Raw genomic sequence first — 26,332 nt, forward strand, 5'->3', positions numbered from 1 at the left:
GGTTAGGAACATAAGACGAGAGAAATCCCAGAGCCATGGCTGCTATGAGCCCACTATGGACGGTGGCCTGATTCCAGCCCCTAATGGGAACTGACACCACAGTGTCTCTCTGCAAAAAGGAGGGAGGGTGTCAGCCTGAAATGCAAGCATGGGATAAGGTCCCTTTGCTACTAGACAGAAATGGGTAAGTTGACGGTATTGTCAGAGCCAAAGGCCTGGGGAGTCAAAGAAAGACACAACCTAGCGCCCAGCAGTGTTTCAAAGCTGTCTACTGCTGTTCCTGACTGAAGCAAAGCCCTGATATCATGGAGGAGGCAAGGACCCTAGACCAAAGGAAGCTGAGTGTTGTGTGACCCTATCCTCAAGAAGATGTGAGCAAATGTCTATTCGCTCCAGATAGGAAATTGATGACACATTAAAGCGTGGGTACTATGAAAGTCCAACTTGGTGAACCAATGAGCTTTATTAGGCTTATAGGAGTATAGGTGAGGGGTTACTTACAGGACCAGAAATTACACAAAGGAAGCTGAATCACCAAAGCTGATGCCAGGATGGGTAATATCCCATGACAACCAGAAACCTGGAGCACACGGCACAGCGGCAAGCAGTTTAACTCGTTAGTTAGTGTCCTTTTCCGGCAGCTCAATTGGTTTGAGCCTCTTCTAAGTGGCTGAGCTGATCTTGCACCTTCCAGGAGGCTTTGCTTGTCTTACTGTGTCAGTCAGCAATCCTCGTTGCACATAAAAACTTGGAGAGGAAGGGGACTAGTGAATTCAGTCAGTTTCAGAGACTTCCTGAACCTTACGAATCATTTATTTCTTGAGCTTAAGGAGTTTCCCTACAGATCAGAATGTCCCACCTCTGCTTAGAACACTCTGTTGTTTTGCCTTCCTTTTACCTTCCCGTGTCTTAGGAAGCTTCCCTCCAAAGTGGAAGGTTTTGATCTTGGAGGAAACTGCTGCACAACCCTGAGAGATCTGCTAAGTTCTCCAAGGCCAGAAGCCACCTGATCAGCATCAGATAAAAAAATGAAAGGAATTGAAAACTAAGTGGTTGGCAAGGTCATGTTCATTGTAGGAGTCACTTGCTGTCTGGGAAGGCATGTTGATGAATATAACTATCTTCAGTGGATAATAAAAGAGACAATAGGAATCCTGAACTAGTCTCTGCTGCAAACTGGTTGCTTGTGGAGGAACTGAGATGGGAACTTTCCGGACCCGTAAAGATATTCCACCATGGGTGAAAATTCCTGAAGACCTGAAAGATCCAGAAGTATTCCAAGTCCAGACACTGGTGTTAAAATTTCTGTTTGGCCCACACGGCTCTCGAATCCCTCACTTCGAGAAGGTGAGCCAGGCTATGTTCGATCTGAAGACCCTGGAGTCTTCCGAACTCACCGAGGTCTTAGTTTACGGCTCTTACAACCACAAGCTTCGGGCCAAATGGATTCTTCAGTCCATGGCTGAGAGGTACCGCCTACGCCAGGAGAGAGGAATGCTCCACCTGGAGGAAGCCATGAAGACCCTGGAACTAGGAAAGTGTTTGGAGTGAAGCCTGTTTGTAAGCAGTGTGACTGATTAGGCTGTGGCCAATGTTGGCCTGGTTCTGGTGTGTGTTTTTTTACTTTGATAAATCCTTCGCGGACTAACAAGATATTCCTGGATCCCTGCCTTGCAGTGAGATCTGATGAAACTGTCTCTTTCCAAAGGTAAATAATAAACAGTAAAATTTAAATAAAAAAAAAAGAGACAATAGATGGTAAAATATACCAGAAATTACTTCTTGGTCTGTATGTCCGCAGAAGTGATGGAATTCAAAAGTCAGAGAAGAAAGGGGAAAACAGAATAAACCACAGACAGATAGAACTAAACATATCATAACCACAGTAGAGATAGTCAAACTAGATCAATTAGAAGACATATTACCAAGGTGGGTAAAGCCAGCAAACATTATAACCTACTATCTTTAAATATTAATGGTTGATTAATATTTAAATATTAATAAATAATAATATTAAAATATTATTAAAACACTCCTGAAATTAATTTGAAAGGCAAATGAGCTGGGGAGCAAATTTAAAATGGAAATAACTTCAATTAGAATGCAGATTCCATTACCAGACATAAAGTGGAATGCTACATTGTCACAAAAAGTATAATTCACCTCAAGTTATAAACTGATGAAGTTTGGAGTTCACATCATCAGGGCATTAAAGTATGAAAAGGAAACACTTACAGGTGCACGCACACACACCCTGACAAAGCTAAAATAATACTATGAGACTCAAAATAGAAAAAAGAAAGAGATTGATGAATCAGACAAGAACAATAGCCAACATCTAAGAAAGAACCTTTTATGTGCATATGTGTCTTACGTGATGACTTATTTTTTTCTTTGTCTTAGTTTTTGAGGCAGGGTCTCTCACTTTATCTGGATATCACAGATTCAGCTAGGCTTTCTGGCTATCAAGCCCCAGGGATCCCCCTGTCTCTCCCCCCTCATCTAAGATTTCAGGTGTGTACCACCACATCTGGCCTTTTCATGTGGGTGCTGGTAATCCGAACTTAAGTTCTAATGGTTGCCTAACAGGCATTTTACTGACTGAGCCATCTCTGCAAATACCAGTGTAAGAATCTCAAACAATAGCAGCATTATGTCAGTGCTTGCATATGTCTGTCCAAATAGGGACACTGTAAGACACTCTGTTAGGATTCAAAATTCCATTTTGAAGACTGTTCTGTTTAATGACATTCTGGCTGAGATGAGTTTCAATTCTGAAAGTTCTCTGAGCAGGCAGAAGTAAAAATCAGAACTACCTGCAGACACCTCGTCATCTGTGTTCCTGGTTTGCTCACTATGGTAGTTATAATTGAACAATTTTTTTATTGTCTTCAGTGGAGGTTTTGGCATTAGAATTTATTTAACTTATAGGAGCAGAGGAGACAGTTTAGACAGTATGCTCTGTCAGTTCAAGGATCCAAATTAGATCCCCAGAGCTCCTGTAAAAGACTCAGTATAGTCTGTGCTTGTAATTCCAATACATAGAGGCAGAGAAGATGGCTCCCTGAGATTCAGCAGTTACTTTTGCTAAAGACATCACAAATTGCAAACACAGGACTATGAGGATCCTAGCTGAATCTGACCTGAAAGTCTCCTCACTGAAGACAAGTTTTCATAGTGCCAGAAGTTTCTAAAAAGCTTCCTCAGTGATGAAGTCAACCAACAGTCCCACCCAGCTATGATGATTCTGACACACGACAATGGCCAGCACAGCATGATATCACTAAGGGTGCGATAGTGGCATTTATATCTTGGTGATAATCAACAATTTTCCAATTGGAATTATAGACTACAGACCTGAAGGAAAATTATACCGGTTATTGGAAACCTAGCCAAGCGCCAGTGGCTGGTGAGGACGTGAGCGCTGGAGTACTGCCTACTGCCAGTTCTCTTAACTACTATAATTCCTGGCACCGTCTAAATATTTATCCTATGCCCACAGGTAAGTGTGACTCACACCGCTCATCAAAGAAGCTTCTCTTTGCAACAAATGGAGACTGTTAAAGAAAACCACGAGATGCGAAGAACAGGTGATCATGGAGCAGCTAACCACAATGGATACATGCACAACACAACTCCTGCTCTCAAAGCTCATGGAGCACCTCTAGAGGGATGAAAATGCCACAAGAGTCAGGGGAACAGGAGATTTGTTGTAGGAGTTTTGTTTCCTCAAATTAACAGGGAAGCTTCACCCACGATGCCTCAACAATATGGTTGCCTGAACAAAGACAACTCCAGTAGACGGGCGAATATGTAAGGGGAAAATTTCACAAATTCTGCCTGAAGAACTATAGAGCACTCTTGTCTGCTGAGAGAGGAAGACTTGGTCCCCAGGGATGCACCCTCTTAATGATTATCCAATACCTTGAACTCACAGACACAAGCAACACCAAACAGATTCAGAAGGTTGTCTTTATATATTTGTGCACACACACATACACACACACATCTGCACATATGTAACAATAACAATTCAATGAAAAGAGTATATGAGTTGGAAAAGGAACAAGGTGGCTACCTGGGATGGGTTGGAGGGGAAAAGGGCATAGGGAAATGATGTAATTATCTTTTAATTTAAAAAAATGAAAATATAATTTAAAATCTCTTTAAAGGCTCCTCCCCTCAAAGAACAAACCTCCACATTTAAACACCTCAAGCAAGGCATGGAATAAATCACGGCATCTTTATAACTGAGAGTATCAAGTAATAATCTGTGGCATGCGGCTAAAACAGCACCCATGAGTATATAATCCTGATTTCATTTGTTATCAAAACACAATGTAAATTAAATGCTAAACCTCCAAACAGTTAAAATGGTAATGAACACAAAATCCAAGTTAAATTAAATTAGAGATAGCTGAAATTAAGAGAAGAACAAACAGAAGAAGATACTTAAAAATAAAACAACAACAACATAGATTTGTTCTTTTCAAATAGTCTAACAACCAGTTGAGTCCAAGGAAACCAATTTAGCAAAGGAGAGGGGGAGTACAAGAAAGGAGCTACTGTAACTCTCCAGAGCCCTCATCAGAGCACCAGGGGTGGGCATCTCCATGTAGATATCTGGGTTGAGCATGGTAGAGTATTCATGCTACAGAAATTGATGGGTACTGCCAGTCAGAACCAGGTTTTCACGCTTGGGGTGACTCTCCCCGCTTCACCTAAACTAATCAAGATACTCCCTCCCCAGTGTGTGTCTCCTAGGTGACTCTTGAGTGAGTTAAGATGGCAATTACTATCAACCATCACATTTCTATGTGCACTTTATGTATGGGCTCTATTATTTTAAACCAGGATTATATATTAGTCTATGATAAATGATAGTACAGTACATTATCTAAAAATATAGAAACATCAGCATATCATTACATAGTGGATACATTATGCTCTAATATATATTGTATGCAGCATATCGATAACCGCAGTGATATATTGTTCATATGTTATGTATATTTCCCCCATTTAAAGAAGAATTTTCGTTAGAAAGCTGTTGCTCAATGATGTCACCTTAAAATCAAGGCCATAAGGTCACCAGGCTCGATGTTCATTAACTGAACTGACCACAGGTTCTGAAGACCCGAGATGTCCTCAGTGGGAGGTCTCCTTGCGGAGGTCCTTTGATGAGAGTGGCAGATCATTAATCCTTGTAAATCAATCTCCCCACTTAGTGCTAATGAATTAAGAACCACTTCACAAAGACGGTCCAGTTTCTGGCTAATGAAGTGACAACTGATGTGGCTGGGCCTGCTGGGGAGGAAGGCTCTGTCATACAGTAGATGCATCGTCAGAGAGTCCCTGTCGTCTTTAATACGATGAACCATGGATGGATTGGTGGATCGTTAGGAAATCCGCACAATGAGATGCTTTATTCTCTTATGTTTGTCATTCCCACCACTCTCCCTGGAACTACAAGCAGAGACAGTCTAGGGTTTCCCTTTACTTTCTCTATTGCAGAAACAAGGCTATCATCACCTCATGGGCCTCTGGGGAGCTGAGAGAAGCAGAGGGTCATGTGCATCTGAGCCCAGACACTGGCTACACATTGGCAACATGGTACAAGATCTTCCTCCAAGGTCCACGAGCATGGCATGGATTCTTTAAAGAGAACAAATTTTGGAGGCAATGCCTGAAGGGTGACGACCATTGTTTACTTCCAGTACAGCGCAGGCAGAGAACAGCGGATCCCCAGCTCTTGCTGGTCAGCCGGTCCAGGTTTTCATATAGCCCTACTGCTAACATGGCTAATTGTAATAGAGCAAATTGTAAGAGGTATCCACCTACAACACACAGTCCACTCACAAGCAAGAAGCTAACAGGAAGTGACCAAGTAAGACGTCTTTGTGACTGGGCAAAGTTGATCCTCTGCCACAGCAAGGTTGCAAGTTCCCTGCCAGGTTGACAGTGGGATTAAATAGAGCAGACAGTCAAGGAGAGCAGCCGAGAAGTGTAAAACAGAGATGGACAGACGGAGGCAGTGTGGAAAGGGTGGGTGACCACCCCCTGGATTGGACAGGGCACCTTGGAGTGTGCAGCCTCCAGCCGAGTTCACAACTCTCGCTTCAGCCTTTCTCGCATTTTGGCCTGGACCTACAAAAACCCCTAGATAAGGCCGTTTTTCTCTTTTGCATCTTTCTCTCTGTCCTCCCTTTCTTCTTTCTCTCCTTGCCTCAATGTCTCACTTTTCTGTAATTCGTCTTAATAAAGCTTGTCTCTGCTTTGCATACTACATGGAGAGCCCGTGTCTTGAAACTTTGCTAGGAAGAGACAGCAAACTTAAGTCTACTATCCCAAGTTGATCTTTGGTGACTGTGAATGACCATCATTTTAGGTCCTTGAATCACACACAACTGGACCATGAAAGGTTCTGTCACACTCGAAATCGGTGTGACAAAGGAAGTGAAATAATCTTGAACTTGAACATAATTCATAGGGGCAGGGAGAGGCCAGCAGGATGTGAAGGCAACATGCTCAAAATACAGTATATGCATTTCTGAAAGTGGATTCCTGTCACCTTGAATAAAGCGTAATTTCGGCGTTATAGTAAAGGAAGAAGGGGCTATAGTTAAACAGAGATATGTGTTTACAAACGGAGCAGTGATCCCTACCGAATCATAGGGAAGTCGGGCACTCACTGGAGAGAAAGGGAGGAGTCAGGATGGCTCCAGAGAACACAGCACACAGGGCTGAGCTCTGTCTCCACCCAGGCCCTGGCTGCTCACGCCATGTTCCACATGATTTGATCCCACACAGTGACATGTATGCTCTTTTTCAAGAGTGTAGTTAGCTGAAGAAGCTGATTATGGGGAAGGAGAGTACCAGGTATTAGGATGTGGTGCTTTGACGCCCTGGTCTGAGGCCGAGCCACTGCTTGTACAGATTCCATGGCTCTCAAGTAAATCCCATTCCTTCCACAGCACACAGATCCAAAGCATGCCCGGACCTCTCTGGGCAGACCATTCCTGTGAAGAAGACATAGGGGTCAGGATGCACGCTGCGAGTCACAGCAGACAAAACATTGCGTTGGAAGGGCAGTTCTGAACAGTGGATAAGATTTCTTGCAGTTGTGAGAGGCTAGGGTTCCAGTTCATGCAGACAGGCTCATGGGGCAGCTTGGTTACTATGCCCCATTGACAAGTCCTGAGATCTATTCAGATCAGCCCAACCCTTCAACTCTGAGTGGCAAATGGAAGCTCTTCTGCCATGCTCAGAAACGGGGAGTGTGTGGTTGTGGAAATCACCAGGAAACACTAGACGACACTGACTCGAGGTGCCTCTGATCCCCAAGGCCATGGTGATTGGAGGATTTGAGCTTTGAATTCAGAACAAAACCATCCAGCTGCCATGTCACCTCTGGCAAACCCATTCATCTCTCTGAGGTCTTTTCCTCTTTACAGAGGGGGCGTGGGTAACAACTGGAGTTTGCAGGATCATTGCAAAATTAAATAAGGAAAAGTGTGTAATTATTCCATATATCCCACCAAAGTTGACCTGCACTCACATCGGTTTGGCAATTATTTCGTGATTTATTCATTTCCAGCTATTTCCAGCTCTCATCTTTATTTCTTACACTCTCAGAATCTAATCACCCCATTGCTTTAAGCTTATTGTCTCGCATGAGGTAATAAAGCAATCACTGATTCACTCCTTTACACCGCGCTCCGAGTCTTTGCTCCGTCCCACACGGAGACGACACACTGAGAAACAGCTGGGCATATATGCGCTCCAGCTGTACAAGGCCAGTGTGGGAAGCCATCCTCCATCCGAGCACACTTAAGGGGAACATTCGGGTGATGGATTTGAGTGTTGATAATTGATATTCTCCTATGTATTCCCATTCATCCACTCAATGACTCTTTGGTTATACAGCAGAATCAAAAAGCTTTATGTGAGAAAAGAATTTATATATGACTTATTACACTGTCTGTTTGAAGGAGAGTCGAGGCAGTTAAATGCAATTTTTATTGCCACGTTGAGAAGAAAATAAACAAAGCAGACTAACACGTCCTGCCAGGCAGAATGAACAGAGTTTTACTCCCCGTCTGGATCTCGAAGGGCTCAAGGCAAATGAAATGCGGGCGGAGTTGATTGTGAAATGAGAGAAAACACTTGGAATAGAGTCATGGGGATTTTGATAGGGCATTACTTCCAGCTAGAAGAAAAGTTTGAGGTGCACCCTCAGACCTGCGTTATCCAAGCAGGCATTTCCCTTTCTTCTGTTGGGAGGACCCCGCTTTTCCTTCAGCAGCCTTTCTTTCTCCCTCTCTGTATGCTATGGTTGAAATTGACCCCATTCCCAACAGTAGACTTCAGACGTTGCTCAGTTGGTTAAGGTGCTATACTGTTCAGCAATGGAAATTATGTCCCAGATGGCTACATGACCCAATGGCCATTGTGGGAGCCCTACCCAGGCCTGGCTACATTGGCAAGTGGGTTTTCTCATTTGCTGGGGTTGGTAAATTAGTGAAGCACACTGTCAATAGCCATTGTTTTAACCCTCAAAAGAACTCACTGATTGAAAACTACTCAGAACAGAGGAAGCAAAGAGATGGAAAAGTACAGATTGCTGGGTCTAGGGAAAGAGCTCAGTGGATAAGAGGTTTACCATGCAGTCATGAGGACTTCAGTTTAAAGTCCAGCACTCATGTAAAAAGTCGAGCATGGCTGGCCGTGCATGCCTGTAACCCCAACATGGTGGGAGGTGGAGACAGGAGGATTACTGGGGCAAGCCAACTCATCTCCAGTTCACTAAATAAGATAGTATCTCAGGAATAAGACAGAGTGACTGAGGAGAATACTTGATGTACCCATCTGGTCCCTGTGAGTGCATGGGCATGAACAGAAGACTATATGTGTATGTGCACTTCAGACACATACATAACACACACACATGCACACACAATGCACACACACACACAGTTAATTAAATAAAATTAGATGCAGAATCCTAATATCATTTGAGCACCTGGATCTAAGTGAATCTTGAGTTAATGATGTTTCAGATGACACAGTTCTGTAGATACATAAACTGACCCAGGTTAAGTTGTCATTATTTTGAAAGATTTGTTTATCTTATGAGTATGTAGTATTTTGTCTACGTATATGTGTTTGCATCATATATGTGTGCAGTGTTCACAGAGGCCAGAAGAGGGCACTGGATTCCCTGGAACTGGAAATGCAGATGCCTGTGAGCCCCCGTGTAGGTACTAGAAATAGAGCTGGGTCCTCGCGAAGAGCACCAAATGCTCTCAACAGCTGACACCTCTCCAGTTCCTAAACTGGAATCTTAATATACATTTAGAACAATAAAATTTTAATTCAGCCATGATTGGTAGGTAGCAATTACATTTGTATGTGCCTGAGAAAGTTATAGGATAGCAATGGAGGGAGAGAGAGAGATGGGAACATACAGAACTAGCTGGAAAAGCACAAAGCATCACAGTTAGGTGCAGTCAGGAGAGGGAAGGGACAGTGAGAGAATGGAAACAGGAGTGGGGTTAGATTTTGGAAAGTCATGTTCCTACACCGCAAGTCTTTAGCTTGGAGAAGAAGGAATTTTAGGGCTTTCTAAAAGCACACATGTTCTGTGCCGAGCTGTGCTTTAGAGGGAGGGAGGAAGCAGGCAGAAGTGGAGGACGGAAGTATAAGGAAATAATTATGGCAGAGAGGGCTGTGTGATAGACACGTAATTAACACTCTTGCCAAGTGGCTCCTCTTTTTGAGAATGGGGAATGCACTCCTGCTTCCTTCCTGGCAGAAATTTGTGTTCTGTGAGTGGATTCATTCTCTTGAAGCTTTCGTTGCTTTAGTATCTTGGTCCCTGGGAAAGCTGAAGCTGTCATTTCACATCCAGGCATATACATTCCCTCGCAGTAATTATAGATAAAATAAATCTTCATTGAAATCATCTTCAACTCAAAACTCTTCAAACTATCATCATTAGTTTAGACTAAAGTGGAGCAAAAGGTTTAACCAATCACAAACATGGTTGCATGTAGACTGTTTTTAATGATAATGTCGATTTCTCAGTAACCTTTTCAGCAGTTTTTGTCTTGATTATCCAAAAATACCTGTGATGGTTAGTTTAACAGTCACCTTAACACAACCTAGAATTGTCAGGGAAGAGCATATTAATCAGAAATGATCTAGATGAAGTTGGCTTTGAGCATGTCTGTGGAGAATGATCTTGATTGTTAATTGCTATAGGGAGACCCAGCCCACTGTGGGCAGCACCATTGCCTGGCATGAGGATCCTGGACAGTAGGAGAGAGGAGAGAGAGGAGAAAGCTAGCTGGAGCAAGCAAGCAAGTAGGCCTGCATGTGTTTGTTTCGCTTTGCTCTTGACCATGGGGTGTGAACAGCTTCTTGAGTTCGGTCCTTGACTTCCCCTCAATGATGGGCTGTAATACATATGTAAACCCCATAACCTCTTCCTCTTCTAAGCTACTTTTGTCAGGGCATTTCATCGTAGTAAGAGAACAAAACTAGAACATGTCAACTAATTCTCAAAATATCAACCAGCTGCAGCCAGAGATGTTAAGTAATGTGGGCGGAGGACACACTCATTACAGAGCAGGCTTTGCAATTAATCTCTTTCCCTGTGTGTCTTTCTAAGATTGGGACAGAATTTTCTAAAGACATTATTGGGGCTGGAGAGATGGCTGGCTAGACAGTTCAAAACAAGTACTGCTCTTGCAGAGGATCTGAATTCTGTTTCCAGTACCCAAGTCTGGTGGCTCACAAGTGCCTCCAATTCCTGCTTTAGGCTACCAGAAATCCTGTTCCGGCCTCTGCAGGCACCTGAACCCACTTAAACATACCCTCCCTCCCACGTGTACTTAAAAATAGAATAAATCTTTTTTAAAAAGGCAGTTGGAGTTTTCCTATATTTAAAATTGGAATACCAGAAAAGGATAAATTTCCCTTAGGACATTAATTGGGATTAAACACCATGGCAGATTTTGACAATCAACCTTTGTTATGTCACACAGTACCCAGCATGCTTGGAGAGCTTAGGTAAAATTCATAAAGTGTTAGTAAGTATGGGGAAGTGGGTCTGATAGGGCTGGAAACTATGTTTAATATGCAATCATGAGCTTAAAATTGAGCATTCCCCCTATAGCACTAAAGAAAGCATTCATGCTAGTTGTTATGACAGATGTCAGTAGTCAGCCTCAGCATCCCTATTTAATAGTAAGTGTGATCCAGAGCTACCTATAGTGTTGACAGATTAATGTTCAAATAAAAGTCCATTGTCTCCTGGGTCTTAGTTTTTTTTTTTTAGACCAAACAACACCCTTCTCACATACACATTCATGTTGTCTTTTGTACTTAGGTACTACTGATGTTAGATACCCCACTGTATGCTATAAATATGTTTTATTACCATTGGTCAATAAAGAAGCTGCTTTAGCCTATGGCAGGGCAGAATATAGCTAGACAGAGAAGTCAAACTGAATACAGAGGAAAAAAAAATCAGAGTCTGGGAGATGCTAGCAGCCGCCGGAGAAGTAAAATGTGAAGTAACAAGCTGTAAGCCTTGTCGTAAAATATAAAATAATAGAGATGGGTTAGTTTAAGTTGTAAGAGCTAGTTATTAATAAGCCTGAGCTAATAGACAAAACAGTACTAATTAATATTAAGCCTCTGAGTGGTTGTTTTAAAGGCGACTGTGGGACCAGGTGGTATGAGAAACCTCCACTTACACACTACACAGTGGCTAAGTAATTAATGATAGATGAATGCATATTATAATAGAGATGCCTTCAAGCCAGAGCCCAATGAAACCTAAATGGAAATGTCAGATATAAAACACAACATGAGGAAAACATATCATAGTTATACACAGGTGACATCACTCTGCATTCTGAACCTCTCTGGGTTACAACATTTGGAAACGTTTAAGTGATTTATTCCAAACCGTAAAGTTTTGTGGTTCTGTATCCTCAGATAAGTGTCCCTGGGATGTAGCAGCCTTGTTAAAAACTGCTGCTGACTCAGAGGGACTTGGGAATTGCTTTCATAAGGGGGAGATGTCCTTGAATTTTTTGCAAATGTATTCCTTACCTAAATGCTGGACAAGGCCAAAGTGACCTTGTATTGGAGAGTGGACCCTAGTCAAGACAGGTCCTGAGGAAGGTTTTGGGCAGCTTGAAAAGTAGTCATGAAAACTCACAGAAACATGGAAGATCTAGGGAGGAGATCAGGTTGCCATGGAGTTTTTTCTTAGGAACAGGAGAGCGCAGTACAGATGATTGCTTCTGGAGCTGACAGAGAGCACCCAATTCCTTCTCTCAGTCTTCTGGAGCTGACAGAGAACACCCAATTCCTTCTCTCAGTCTTCTGGAGCTGACAGAGAACACCCAATTCCTTCTCTCAGTCCTCTGGAGCTGACAGAGAACACCCAATTCCTTCTCTCAGTCTTCTGGAGCTGACAGAGAACACCCAATTCCTTCTCTCAGTCTTCGACTTGGCTGCTACCTCCGCGCTCTGACAGTCAAACAAAACCAGCATTGCAGTGTAGTAATGTAAAACCTGCGTTTTAAAATGGCTATCACTGTTGCTGGCACAAAGAAAATCCTTCATTAATCTCTGCCCTCATTCTACTCATCAAACAGCCAAGATGCTCTGCCCAGGTGTCAGGCAGTGGTACCTCCCATAGCCTGGTGTGTATCATATTTTCCCCCACACAGCAACTTTGTGCTTTAGACAAATTGAGATGTTTTTACAGAAATACAGTGATGTTTCAGCGATATTCTAATTACTGACTCCAAAGGGCACTTGAGTGGCTTTTCTAATTGAGATAGACCCAAAGAGAAACCATTAAGTCTTACCTTGTAAAGTGTCCTCACGTTCCTCATCACTCACATCCCATATTATTATTCTTTTTAAGGAGCCCTGGGACCTCTGTCAGTGGAGAGAGTGCCACAAAAACAAATAATGTAATCTGTGTAGGGTTGCTCACACCCGTGATGCCCTTAGGAGGATGAGAAGGGAAAAGAGTTCAAGGCCGGACTGGGATACAGATTGAGTTTCAGGCCAGTTTAGGGCATATGGCTAGACCTTGTCTCTAAGTAAATAGATAAAAAACAAACAAACAAATAAAGGCAGGGATATGGGTCAGTCATTTGCAGGCACAAGGACCTAGGTTCAGTCTCCAGTACTGATGAAAAAGAAAAAGCTTTGGGTGGTTACACACATCTGTGCTCTCAGTGCTGAGAAGTTTGAGACAGGTTGATGCTTGGGGCTCCCTAAGCAACCAGACTAGGCTAACAGATGAGCTCCAGGGTAGGAAGAGCTCTATGGAATACTACACACGTTTGAGCAGGTTTAAACCCGTTCCGGCTAATGAGCAGCCATATTTTTATTTGTTTGTTTGTTTTTTGTAAATCATAAACTCTTCACAGAAACCTAGAGCTTATCCTTTTGTAATTGACGGTATGCTAAGCACGGTACAGGGCGTGGAGGGAGGGGCTGGGACTTCCTGCGGATTCCTCACTTGAAAGACCTCACTGTGCTCTAAGCTGATGATGAGTGTGGTGTTTGGAGCAGCAGCATCAGGGCAGCTGTGAAAAGTGCAGATTCTTAGCCCCACCCCTCAGATACTGGATGATTTTGAGGGGTCCTAAACAGTAACTCCCAGCCTCTCCTTCCATGCAATGTAGCTGGAACAGGTTTAAACCTGCTCAAACGTGTGTCGTATTCCACAGAGCTTTACAAAAATCCCTAGCTCTAGACAGCAATGTGCATGTGTGTCACCTTTGCTTTTCAAAATGTAATCTGCTAATTTTTTATAGAAACCAAAATGACTATTTATTACATTTCAACAGATATTAAAGATTACCCCAGACCAGGCTTTAAAACACAAATCCATGCCATCTAGAGCTATATATTTCTATGGATCTATTAATTGATGAGTTATGGGTTTACGATTCTGCCTGTTCTCTCCCCCATCTCTCTTTCTCCTGGCCACTATGAAGTCCGCAGCCTCTCTGTTGCATGCTCCCACTGCTGTGATGGTCTGGCCATCCTTGAACTCAAAGTAACAAAGCCAGGTAACCAAGGACCAAATTCTTTGAAACTGTGAGCCTTAAACTGTCTCTCAGTTGTCTGTCACAGACAGGAAACTCATACACATACATCCAATGAAAGGGTTATCTTTAGTGTTTGCCCTGCTCGTATGACACGCGTGTGTCAGTCTGATGTGTAGCGGTGACTGTCCTGAGAAACAGAATATATGTGTCTGTGTGTTAAAAATTCGATTTCAAAGTGGCAACCATAAAGAACAAAGGTTGATTATTCCTCTGTTGGCTGCCGTCTTCTTCCTCTCAACTCCAAACACATTTATTGTGGATAGACACGTGTTCTAGCAGAATCATTCTGAAGTATTAGATAATGTAATTTCATCATTGATGGATTTAATCTACTTTATATTATATCTGATTTTATGAAACTCCTGGTCACAGCTGAGATGAACATTTGTAAATTTCTTGGGTTTATGAAGGTTGAAATCAGGATGAATGAATGATGATGTCCTAGCGTTTATTTGCTTTCTCTCTATTGATCTTCCTGGATTATGAAAGTTGTAGGGCCAGGGATCTGACAACTTGGTCGAGAGTGTCTCGCTAGTGTGATTGGGTCATTGTCTCCTTGCGCTCTCTCCCCAACAACTTGTTAAATGTTCTTTTGACTTACTCTGGAGAAGAGCACACCCCAATAAGACACCAGTAACAAGAAACAGATGGGTGCTAGAGGGACTCATGGGCAGTGGCAGAGCGAGCTGGGTGGAGAACATGGAATCATCTTGACAAAACCAGGCCCCTCTGAAAAGCCAGAATAGCTAGGACATGGTACATATGAAAAGCCAGAATAGCTAGGACATGGGTACACATGAAAGGAAGTTGGGGGCCAGTAGGAGGAGGAGACAAAACACAGACCTTTGACAGGCTCCATCTTGTGACAGGGAATGGATGGATGTGTAGCCCAGAAAGCGTTTAGAGCTGGTGGGAGAGAGGTCGGAATGACACAAGTCACCTGGCCAGACACAGGCATTGGTCACATTCTTTGGGCCTCACAGATTTTGATGAGACATGGAAATTACTTTGAGAACAACATAAGCCTTCTTGAGAGCTTTAGGAAAAGAGCAATATAATTGAGTCTGCATTATAAAACAATACCTCCGACTGCAGCAAAGAGAATGGCCCTTGGGTATTCAAAGAATATTTGTTTAATAAATATATGTCCAAGTGTGTTTTCACATAAATGAATATATCTGTGAATTCAACCATGCAGAGACTCCAGCGGGCTTCAAACCTGCGCAGCCCACACACCGTGCACACTTCCATTTCTGCCTCAGCGCCGTCCCTGCCTAACCTTCAGGTTCCTCAAGGATGACAATAAGGACGTGAAGCTTTCCTTCAGCCCAGAATAATTCAACAATCCTGCCAAGGCTGCCCTGCTGCCAGCACTCTTTGGCTGCAAGCAGCTGGAGAGAGCAGGCAGCGGCTCTGCTCTGTTGATCAGCTTTGGCTTGGCATTTGTCTGCAGCTGGAGCCCTTTCTATAAGATCACTCAGCATCTATAAGTTGACTCATTTCCATACTGATTGCAAAGCTGGAAGTGTACACACTTGTCATTCTTATTCTTGGCCCAAATGCGTGCCGGCAGTAGCTCTGACGGTGGAGGCCTTGACACCACTTGGGAGTTATTGTCTCACGTGCTATTGATATGAGTGGGATTTAGAAGATACACAATTTGATAATCAGACCCCATCTGCAGAGTAATCACGAGCTACATTATGGAGAAAAAGCGAGAAAATGCTGGAGATGTAACTGTCTTATTTTCGACTTCCTTTACCCTAGCGAAGACTGTGCTAAGAGATGTTGATATGCAAAACAACTTTGTATTTTTTTTAATATAATGAGCATCTCAGCAGTTTAGCATTTATCTAAATACAGCAAGTGGCAGGCTATGAAACAAAATGCTCCCCTGTCCATGATCTCATTTGTAAATGAGTTCTAAGAGTCACGTGCTTGGGGAAGATATTTAAGCTACAGGGAAGCACCTGACCTTGAGACAGTCGTCCTGTATTCTGCTCACTCACCCTCAGGATGATGGTATGGTCAAGAGCAAACTGGCAGGTGGACTCAACAGCTCACCTCAGTTTTCTCAACTCTAAATTGGAAATAGCATCTTGACAACAAAGCTGTGGGTCAGGACTATGACTCATCCTGTATCGTTCTTGTTGCACAAGACTGAGGACCCAAGTTTGGGTCCCCAGCACCCATGTTAAATGTGAACATGGCCACACATATCTGTAACTGGAAGGACAGAAATAGGAGAAGCATTCTTGGAACTTTGTTGGCCATCTGGTCTACCGGAGTCAGTGAGCTATGGGTGCAGTGAGAGAGCCTGTCTCAAAAACTTAAGGTGGAGAGCCATCTAGGAAGATTACCAGTGCTGACCCCTGGCTTTCACAAGAACTCATGTGTGAGCATAGACGCCTCTACTAGAGGCTCACCCACATGCTTGAGCACAACACATACAAACATCAGCAAACACAAAGTTGGGGGGAACATTCATCCATGCCTGTTGCATTTGGAACAGAGCCTGGAGCACATCAGGAGCCCAGAAGGACTAAGTTGTGCTGCATAGTGCTTCACTCTGCTCCAAAGCCAGACTCTCCCACAGTTTTTGGCGAGACAGACCAGGTATCTGCTACAAACCTTTAACTTCTATTTTTGTTTACTTAAGAGAGCATCATGGGTATACCAGGTAGCATTTTTTTTCTATTCAAAGCTGAATCAACACCTGGCTAGCATGTGTAAGAACCTGGGTTCCATGTCCAGAACTTCACAGCAGGAAGGATTCTCCAGAGTTCATCTTCTTGTCCACAGCGAGATCTGCATCATTAGCACGTGCAGAGTTGAATTTTATGGACAGGCTGTCATCTATTTAATTATTAAATCAATGATCATTTTGACTGCCTCTGGCTTTGTGCTGTTTACACAGTGCCCTAGAACTTAATTGTCAGTCTTTGGGCACTTGTAAGCATTTGTGTGCTGATTGGGTTCCAGGAAGCACCTCTGTATCATCTCAGAATCTATTGGAAGGAAATAGCCTTTGAGCTCTGCTGTCCACAAAGGGCTCAGAGCAAAGTGGAGATGGGTACTTAGGTCAGTCTTCCAACACAAAATCAAATGTGCATTCCATGGATTGACATAAAGTTCAATGAAGATGTGTCTAGTACCCAACCGCTGGAAGCCCGGGAAGCCTTTCGTGTGGGACTCTAAACTGTTTACTAACTGTGGCTGCAGAAGGACCTGTGAAGGTCGATTGTAAATGGAATACACATAGTCAACCAATCCTGATCTTCATCCAGTCTTGTCAAAGATTCCCCCACCCTCAAATGCAAGGCTTACCGAGAACTCAGGAAAGTGAAATTGAATCTCAAGCTGGGGGCAGGTGACCCTTAGTCAGTTCACGATCTCATAGATAAAAAATGAATGGAATAATAAAAATACAAAGTGGATTGATTAAAAAATTCCTTTATCAATCATTGAAGACTTTAAAAGATTGTTTTCAAATAGCAAAGTCAGCTCCCTCTACCCTTACTCTATGGAGAACCACAACCCCATGTCCCTAAATTAAAGTATCATGGACACTGTACCCATGACCATCATTTGAACTTCTGAATATAATCAAAAAATGGACATTGACTCATGAATAGACAGTATTTCATACCCAACCTAAGAGTATTAGCTTTTGTCCCTCAATTTATGAATGAAGATTACAAAGTACAAAAACCATTGAGATTAAGTGTGTAGATGAAATGGTCTCCAAGTTGACAGTTTCAACCTTATATCATATTCCAGGAATAAATATATTCGGGTGCATGAAAATATCATGGGGTACTCTACAGCAGGTATGAGATAAACAAAATACATCCAGGAGTCAATCTCCCTAGGTCTCTGTCAGGCTTTGAAGTTTGACTATTCTGCCATTGATGTCATACCATGGTTTTAAACCAATGTCAATGGAACAAATAAAATTGCATTTCTTTTTGGCATTTGTAGTTATTTAAATCCACAATCAGGTGAAAGGTTAAAAGCGCTCTCCTCAGCACCCAAACTCTAGAATGAGTTAGATCATTTTTATGTAGTCATTAACCCAAATACTAGACTTCGGTGACCACTGTAGTAGACCACTGGTCATTATCAAATGGCCATGATGCTCGCTCTCCTGCTCATAACAATTTCAGGTGCGAACTTGATGACTTGCACTCTTCCAGTGTGCGAGTTTTCAAAAAGTTGATCCTATTAAGCACCTGTTCTCTTTTCCCAATGGAGATGATGGAACGGAGAGGAAGGTGGTGTGCAATCCTACTTCCTGCATTGTCAGCAACTAAACAATAGAAGTGACAGCGGTGAAGAGGCAGCCTCCCGGACCTCTGTCGGCGACAACGTGAAACCTTCTCCTGAAATCCCACAAGCTTCTGCAAGGACTAAAAAGACAGAGAGAAAAAAAGCAATCAGTTTGATTGTATCAGTGAAAATGAGTAAGAAAACAGCACTTTGGGTTTCTGTATATGGGAATATGGCTGCCAGAATTTATTTGAGTTGTGCAGGGTCCCCAGAACTTGAAAAGGAGCTTGGCAGACTGAAAAGATATGGGTGCTGTCCTACCAGCAAAGAAAATATCTCTTGAATTATGCCCAGATATATTTTTTTTTTATTTCTCAATGGACTGTGAAGCCTAACTGCATAGTAGCAGCTTGCATTTCCTAGTTTGATTTTTCTGCTTCAGCGATCCCGAAGCGCTGAGCAGTACATCCTGCCCGCTTCTTCGCCTTTACACCAGGCTTTTGTTGAGTAGAATAATCACACAAATATGCTTTATGTACACACCTATCTGCAGGTATATCATACATGTACTGTGTGTCATATGTGCATTAGTATATTCGTTATGTGTATGTTTATGTAGTCTGGTGTTTTCTGGAGTTCAAAAGAAGAAAACAGGCCAGAACCATTGAGAGGCTTGTCATAAACTATGTGGTGCTAAGCATTCAAGACATCTGTGCTTGGGATATCCTCCACACGTATGTAAAACAGATTGCCTTGTGCATTTCCAATTTAAAGGTGTGTAAACTGAGGCTCACAAGTAACTGAGAAAGTTCAAAAGCCACAGAAACCACCAGACTTCTTTCAGAGCCCGTAACTCAAGCAATCATCTTCTCCCCATTAGGAAACATCACAGGCGACATTCAATTCAGTTCGAATTTCAGATGACAACAAATATTGCAGATTGGTTTCTCTACTCTGCCATAGAAAGAGTATGCTCTAGACACAGCGGGTTTAGTAACCGAGTGATTGTAATACTCTGAAGGACTATTCAGTATTCAAGATATTCAATGTTTAATCTCATATACGTCCATTGTTCTCCTCTAAGTATAAGTTACCTGCATATCCAATGATTTTTATTTGCTACTTCTTTTCCTATAGTTGGTAATGGAATGACAAGAAATTTACACCTAAATCATAAGACATGTCGTGTATAACTGCTTCAAGACAGGCCCAGATTGGATCTCTCCTCTTCCTCTTCTTCCCCCAACCCAGTATATTTACAAGTCTCTGTGCACATATTTGTATTGATATGTGCATGCAGGCATGTGAAAATGCCAGTCTTCCTTGTTCACCCTCTAGCTTGCTTTTGTGATAGGGTCACCCTGAAGTTCATCGATGCAGCTAGACTGGTCAACCTGCAAGCTCTGGGGATCCTCCTGCCTCTGCCTCCAAGCACCACAGTTTCAGATGCACATCACCCGGCTTTCTCCTAGGTGCTGGAGATCTGAATCCAGGTCCTCATGCTTGCACAGCAAGCGCTTCCGAACTGAGCTTGCTCACCATGGTCAAAGGCCTCACTCTCTGCAGATGCAGCTGTGGGATGTGGGGTTACTTTCAACAGAAGAACATATCAGGGACAGACAGAAATCCAGAGTGCCTCTTTGTGCACTGAGGTTCTGATGGGAATTTGCTCAAAAGCTGTTTCAGGAGGCTGGAATTGAAAATAATCAAAATAAATCATAAAAGGTAACATGAATGCATGTAAAAAAAATAAAAGCAATCCTACTGCAGGCATGAAATAACTGCAGCATGCTGCTTAGGATTTAGGAAAGGAAATCTTGGTTCCAAGGACTTTGGTTGTTTTCACATCCTGTTCTCCAAAACAGAACGGACATAGTGCCTTTGCTTCAAACCAGCAGGTGGGGACAAAGGAGATAGTCTGCAGGACAGGGGAGCAAAGATGAACTTGGAAAAATCTTCTCACCCCTAGTCTCTGGTTAGCCCAGAAGGTCTGTCTCCATAACAGCAAGCCTTGCCCGGGGTGATAGCTGCTTAGCAAATTAACCACACAAAAATGGTGGGGGTATTGTGCACAATCTTCCTAGCAGTTTGTCATATTGAAAATAGGGCATAATTGATTCTGCAGCAGCGCCAAGGGAATACAAAGCCATAACCAGGACTTCTGTAGTGTTTATATCTACAGTGGCGGATGTCTAATTGCATAATTTATCATTATGAAATAAACTGCGGTGATCACAGGTATGCATGGTAATCAGCTGCAGGGTGGTACTGGCTTTTGTGAAAATCGTTGTTGACATTTTTGATCCAGTGCAGAAGCCAGACATAGAAAACTCTCAATTTTGATTCCATGCAACTGAATTTTGATGGTCATGCTAAGTGCCCAGAGACCTGAGCAATATTTGGAGTGGGGGGTGGTGTGTGTGTAGGTGCACATGAGTCTGTGCATGTGTGCATAAGCCAGAGACCAACCTTGGGTGCCATTCCTTAAGAGCCACCCACCTCTGTTTTCTCAGACACTGGAAACTGGCACTTGCTGCTCATCTGGGCTGCCTGGCATGTGAGCTCCAGGGACTCTCATCTGTGTCCACTCCCCAGGGACTGGTAAGGAGTGTCGCCACACTTTGCTTTTGATTTAGGTGTTAGCGATTGAACTCTGCTCCTCATGCTAGCAGAGCAGGCTCTTTATGCAGTGAACCATCTCCCCTGTCCCTGCACATGCTCTTGTCTCTAGAAAACCTCTCTTTCTGTCACTAGTTCAGTCTCTTTGTGGTTCATAGAAGAAGGTACGAGAGCTGCCTTCAACATGACCACCAGCTGCTCTAGGTCTGCAGCATTTCCATTACCCCAGAGGACCTAAACTGTTCTATTTCCTTAAGGTCAGCCTCTACTCTCTGGGTCTCTAGCTCAGCTACATCACACCACTCATTAGTGGACCCAGGACTCACTGTTCCTCTTCTTTTATTGCTTTTTGTTCATATCTCCAAATCCTTAGATGTGGGGTATGTGCTCATATGTGTATTTGGTTATCTGTACACATAAGCCACTTTGACATCAGACACATTTATAGACACCGTATAAAACAAACATCAGAGGACTCTCAATGCTGGGGAGAAGGTGGCCGCCTTCTGTGGCTGTGATAAAACACTCTAATCTAAAACAGCTTAGGGATGGAAAAGGTTTATTTAACTCACACTCCCAGGCCACAGCTTGTTATTGAGGGAAGGGAAGGCAAGAACTTCTGGAAGAAATATAAGGGGAAAAAAAATGTTTGGTATTCCAGCTAGCATCACTCCTAATCAGGGAACTCAATCGCAGCTGAGGGAGTATTGCAAAAAGCATGGATGAAGGAATCCCACTTGGGTGGCTTGCTCACAGCCTCATGGTGCCACCCCAGTGGGCAAGGTTTGTGGACACTTTAGGGATTTGAATAGAAAATGTCTCTAACAGGGTCACATGTTAAGGCAGGCCCACAAGTGGCGGTACTCTTTTGTGAACTTCTTGGTTTTCTGCTGCAACAAAATATCACATTGAAAAAATCTGTGGCTTCATCCAGATTCCCCACTAACCGAGAGTATTTTGAGTGGCTTCACTTCTACCCACCTGCGTCTTATCAGGGAGCAGCCTCCTCCCTCAACTCCATGCAGCCAAGGGAAGAACTAGCAACTCCAACCTCTTACACAGCTATCAGTTTCATTCCCTGTCAAACTACAGGAAAGCCCAGACTGCCACCCAAACCTGGGAGTTCAGAAGCACACTCTCCAGGTGACTCAAATGGAGAGAACTGAGACTTGTGTTCTATGAACCAGCTCTCCCACTTTGACTTCATCGGGAAACATTAGAAATCATAAAAGAGTTCTTTAGCTCCTCAAGCCAGGGTGTCTCAGAAAAGGCTTGGGGAAGAAGAGTTCCAACTGCACCCAACATCAGTAAGGAGAGTCTCACTACAGCTGTGGATTAGGAATAAGTAGAAAACCTTGTTTTTCTTTCCTACCAACTTTAAGACAGCATCTCTTCACAATGTTCCCTTCTTGATTGTATCAGAAAAAGCCAGCAAAAAAAAAAAAAAAAAAAAAAAACAGCAGGCTTGAATAAAATCTGAACACTCATAACAAATTTAAATTCTGATTGAAAATTTCCCATCAGGACCAGAAACAGGGACAACCCAACCTTTAGTGAAAGAGAAAAATGAAAGGTGCCAACATTCAGATAACAAGGCTACTGAAATTATTTGATAAGAGCTTAGCAACAGCATAAAAATGTTTTCCTAAACCACAAAGAACACATTTGAAACAAATGAAAAGATAGTCTTTCTTTTGAATATTTATTTTAGTTTCAAAATTTAAGTGTATGCATGTGTCTGTGTATAGGTATGTATATGTGGTCAGGTACCTACAGTGGTCAGAAGACATCAGGACATCAGGTCCCCTGGAACTGAAGTTACAGGTGAGCTGCCTAACACAGGCTCTGGCAACTGAACCAGGGATTTTTTCAAGAACAGTGCATGCCCTTCAACACTGACCCATCTCCCCAGCTTGAAACAAATACTTAATAAAGAAATAAGTATTTTAATGATCCAGAATGACAATGTAGAATTTTGTATTCAAAGATCAGAGGGCAAAAGACATGGAAATGTTTCAGAGAAAGAAGGGGAAAGAATAGAAAGACTGGAAGAAAGAACAGGAACTACACAATCTGAAAGAGAGACAGAAAGCAGAATGGAAACCACAACAATGAAGAGTACAGGTAGCTTTACGGGTGCTTCCCAAGAATAGTGACCGACCATAGTCAGTCATGCTTTTGGTTTCGAATGAGAGAGTTTATTAAATATGTAGCAAGCCAAATAAAAGGACCTGCAACTAGTAATGGATAGAGAGAAACAGCTGAGAGCAAAACACCATTAAATTGGGTGCTTACAGAGCCCGCCAAAGCGACATTATCATATTGGATGCCTCCCACCTCCAGGATAAGCCCTGCTGAAAGAGTTAACCCTTCAGATTCTGGCCAAAAGTTGTCTTTCAGTGGATGAGTGCCTGCCTACTCTTCCCAGCTGCTGGCTTTTGTTTCTTCTCTTTATTTTTTAAACTAGGGGATAAACAATGGTAACCTATATCAGAAATGGTTTACCGAGTAGCCATTCTCAAGGATGCAATGTTTTTAATAACCTTAGCTGTTTGATGCTCTCCTTTCTCCCTTTCACAGAAGCAGGGACCAACCTGACCCAGGAAACAGTCTCAGAGGACTCATGATAAATACGCTGAGTCTAAGATAGCCCCTCCCCCCATCTTCGTCTCAGAGTCCATCTTCACCAAGCACAAACAACCCATGGCAATTTACTAATAAAATTTACATCACAATAACAAATGTTCTAATGTTCATGACATAATTAGACTCTCAGCACAAACAAATGAAAATTGAAACAATTCATTTATTTCTATGACCACAATGGAATAAAACTGTAAGTCAGCAACAAAAAGACAGCAGTCACATCTTTCAATCCATTGTGCGTGCTAGCCAGTGCATCTGTGACTAAAACACAAGTCTAGGAGGAAAGCTGAAAACATCTCTTTAACCAGTGCACCGAATGAGGGGTACAGTTAATTTTCTAATTACGTAAGAAAAGAGAGATGCTGTTAGCTATACATGGCGGTACAGACCTGAAATCTCAGGTACTCAGGAGGCTGGCAGAGCTAGGAGCATTATAAACTTGATGTCAGACTTGGCAGCCTGGCAGATGTGTACCTGAATTAAAATTAGAGTGGACTGAGGCTCAATGGTTAGAGTTTCTCTTGTGTGCACATGACCCTGGATTCAGTTCCCATCACGCCCCTCGGCAAAAACAAAGCTTTTCCACTGACTGTCTCAGCCTAGTTCAGAAATCTAGAAGAAAACAAAAAGAATAAAATGAAGTCAAAGCAATCCAGGTCTTCATAAGGTATGACACGGGGAGATTGATGGTAGCCTGACATGCATAGCAATTCCAATCACATATCTATACAAACACTTGCATACATATGTGTACGTCTGCCATTGAATTATATTAGCAACCCTCTAATAATTGCCAAGCAGTAAAAGAAGAAAAACGTACAAATAACAAGAATGTTGCAGGGGCACCATAACGTTTGACATGGAATAAGAAGGGACATTGTCAACTACTCTCTAGATATACATGTGAGAGTTCCCATGAGATAGGCAAACACTCCAAGCTAGGACAACGCATGCCGAACAGCCCCTATCCCACCACTGTTAAGGAAACTGAATCCATAGCTTTAAAAATTCCCACAAAGGAATATCAAAGCCCAGATGATTTTGGTAAAAAGAAAAATGTGAAGTGTTACAAAGAACTACCTCCAGTTCTATATAATCTCTTCATATTAAAGAACTTAGAAAGGGATATTTTATAATTCCTTGTGAGCATATCCCTTTGATAGCTAATCAAAGATAGTCCAAAGAAAGAAAGCTGTAAACCAGCAATTATTCATAAAATACACCTGTAAAAATTAGTAACATAGAATCAGCAAAGAACTCAGAAATTTATAAAAAGAATTGCACATCCTCACCGATAGATATATTTCTTGGATGAAAGATTTGTCGATGTAACACACTAGAAAATCTTCAGGAATGTTGGACAGAGGCTTCCAAAAGAGCATCCACAAAAACAGGGCTGGAGAGATGAATCAGTGTGTACAGTACTTGCCATGAAAGTCTGAAGATCCAAGTTCAAATCCCCAGACCTACATAAGTCTGCACAAAGTGGTGCATATCTTATAATCACTCCGAGAGAGATGGAGGCAGAGACAAGAGAACATCTAGATGACTAAGAGCAGCTAGAGTTCCACCAGCAGTGGAGAAAACAGAGTCCATCTCAAACTAGGTAGAGAGTGAGGACTGACCCCCAAGTTTGTCCTCTGGACTCTACACACGTTCTGTGTCACGCTCTTGGCTGCTCTTGGCTGTATCCATTTACACAGAGGCATATGCACACATGCACATTTGTATATATGCACATTTGTATATATATATGTGAAAAGAATCTCCGCTGAAACAAGAAAAAAACACCAGGGTCATGTGATCTGTAGTGACTGATAGAAGATTGAACACTTCCTTTCTATACTCAGGACCAAGGCACAGATGCATTCTCTCATCACTCCATCAACCCATTTCTGCAAACCCTTCAGGATGATAGGCAAAGGCAGGAAATAAAGGCACGGGGATAAGAAAACAGGAAATAATACCATATCCAAAATCAGTCCTAGAAAATATAAGGCTATAAGATATAAGATAAATACAGAAAATCCAATTCATTACCTATATCCTAGGAATGAGAAAGTAGACACAAAACTTGAAAATGTAACAATTTATAGTAATTCATTACAAATGAGATACATGTTCGTCTAATAAAATATACATAATTTGGATGCTGAAATCTAGATTGCCATTGAGAGAAATTAAAGCATAAATTGCTCATGCATTAGAGGACTCTATATAGTAACAAAACACATTTTCCTCCCAATTATTGTGTGGGTTGGATGTAATTGCTGCCAAATTTTCAGAAAGATTTTCTATAGAGTAGGCAAGTTTCTTTTTTCATGTACTGTAAGTGGAAATGTAAAGGAAATAGAAGTAATATATTTGAAAATAAATGTGGGGCAATAAAAATATCTGTTTATTTGATTTAAAGACTAAATATTTGTCCTAAGCAATCAAGTCTGCATAGAGTCAGGGAAGGTACTGACTTACAGATCAATGATGAGGGAAAAAAGAACACAGGAAGATAAAATAATTTCTGGGACACTGCAAAACCATCTAGCAGAGGTACAGAGGCATCTTAGCAAAGGAAGATGGAACAATTGGGCTCATGTAGACAAAGAAAGACAGAGAGAAAAAACAGAAAAGGACAAAGAGAAAAATAATGA

At 42.3% G+C, this 26,332-nt stretch overlaps 1 protein-coding gene across 1 annotated transcript; it reads left to right on the plus strand.

Moving 5' to 3' along the window:
• Positions 1 to 1,200: 1,200 nt before the first annotated feature.
• LOC130876740 (developmental pluripotency-associated protein 5A-like) lies at positions 1,201 to 1,551 on the plus strand. Its single transcript, XM_057773307.1, has one exon. It carries the CDS (start codon positions 1,201 to 1,203, stop codon positions 1,549 to 1,551), a length of 351 nt encoding a protein of 116 aa, XP_057629290.1.
• The last annotated feature ends 24,781 nt before the right edge of the window (positions 1,552 to 26,332 follow it).

Source organism: Chionomys nivalis, chromosome 7 (genome assembly GCF_950005125.1).
Source record: "Chionomys nivalis chromosome 7, mChiNiv1.1, whole genome shotgun sequence".
NCBI lineage: Eukaryota > Metazoa > Chordata > Mammalia > Rodentia > Cricetidae > Chionomys > Chionomys nivalis.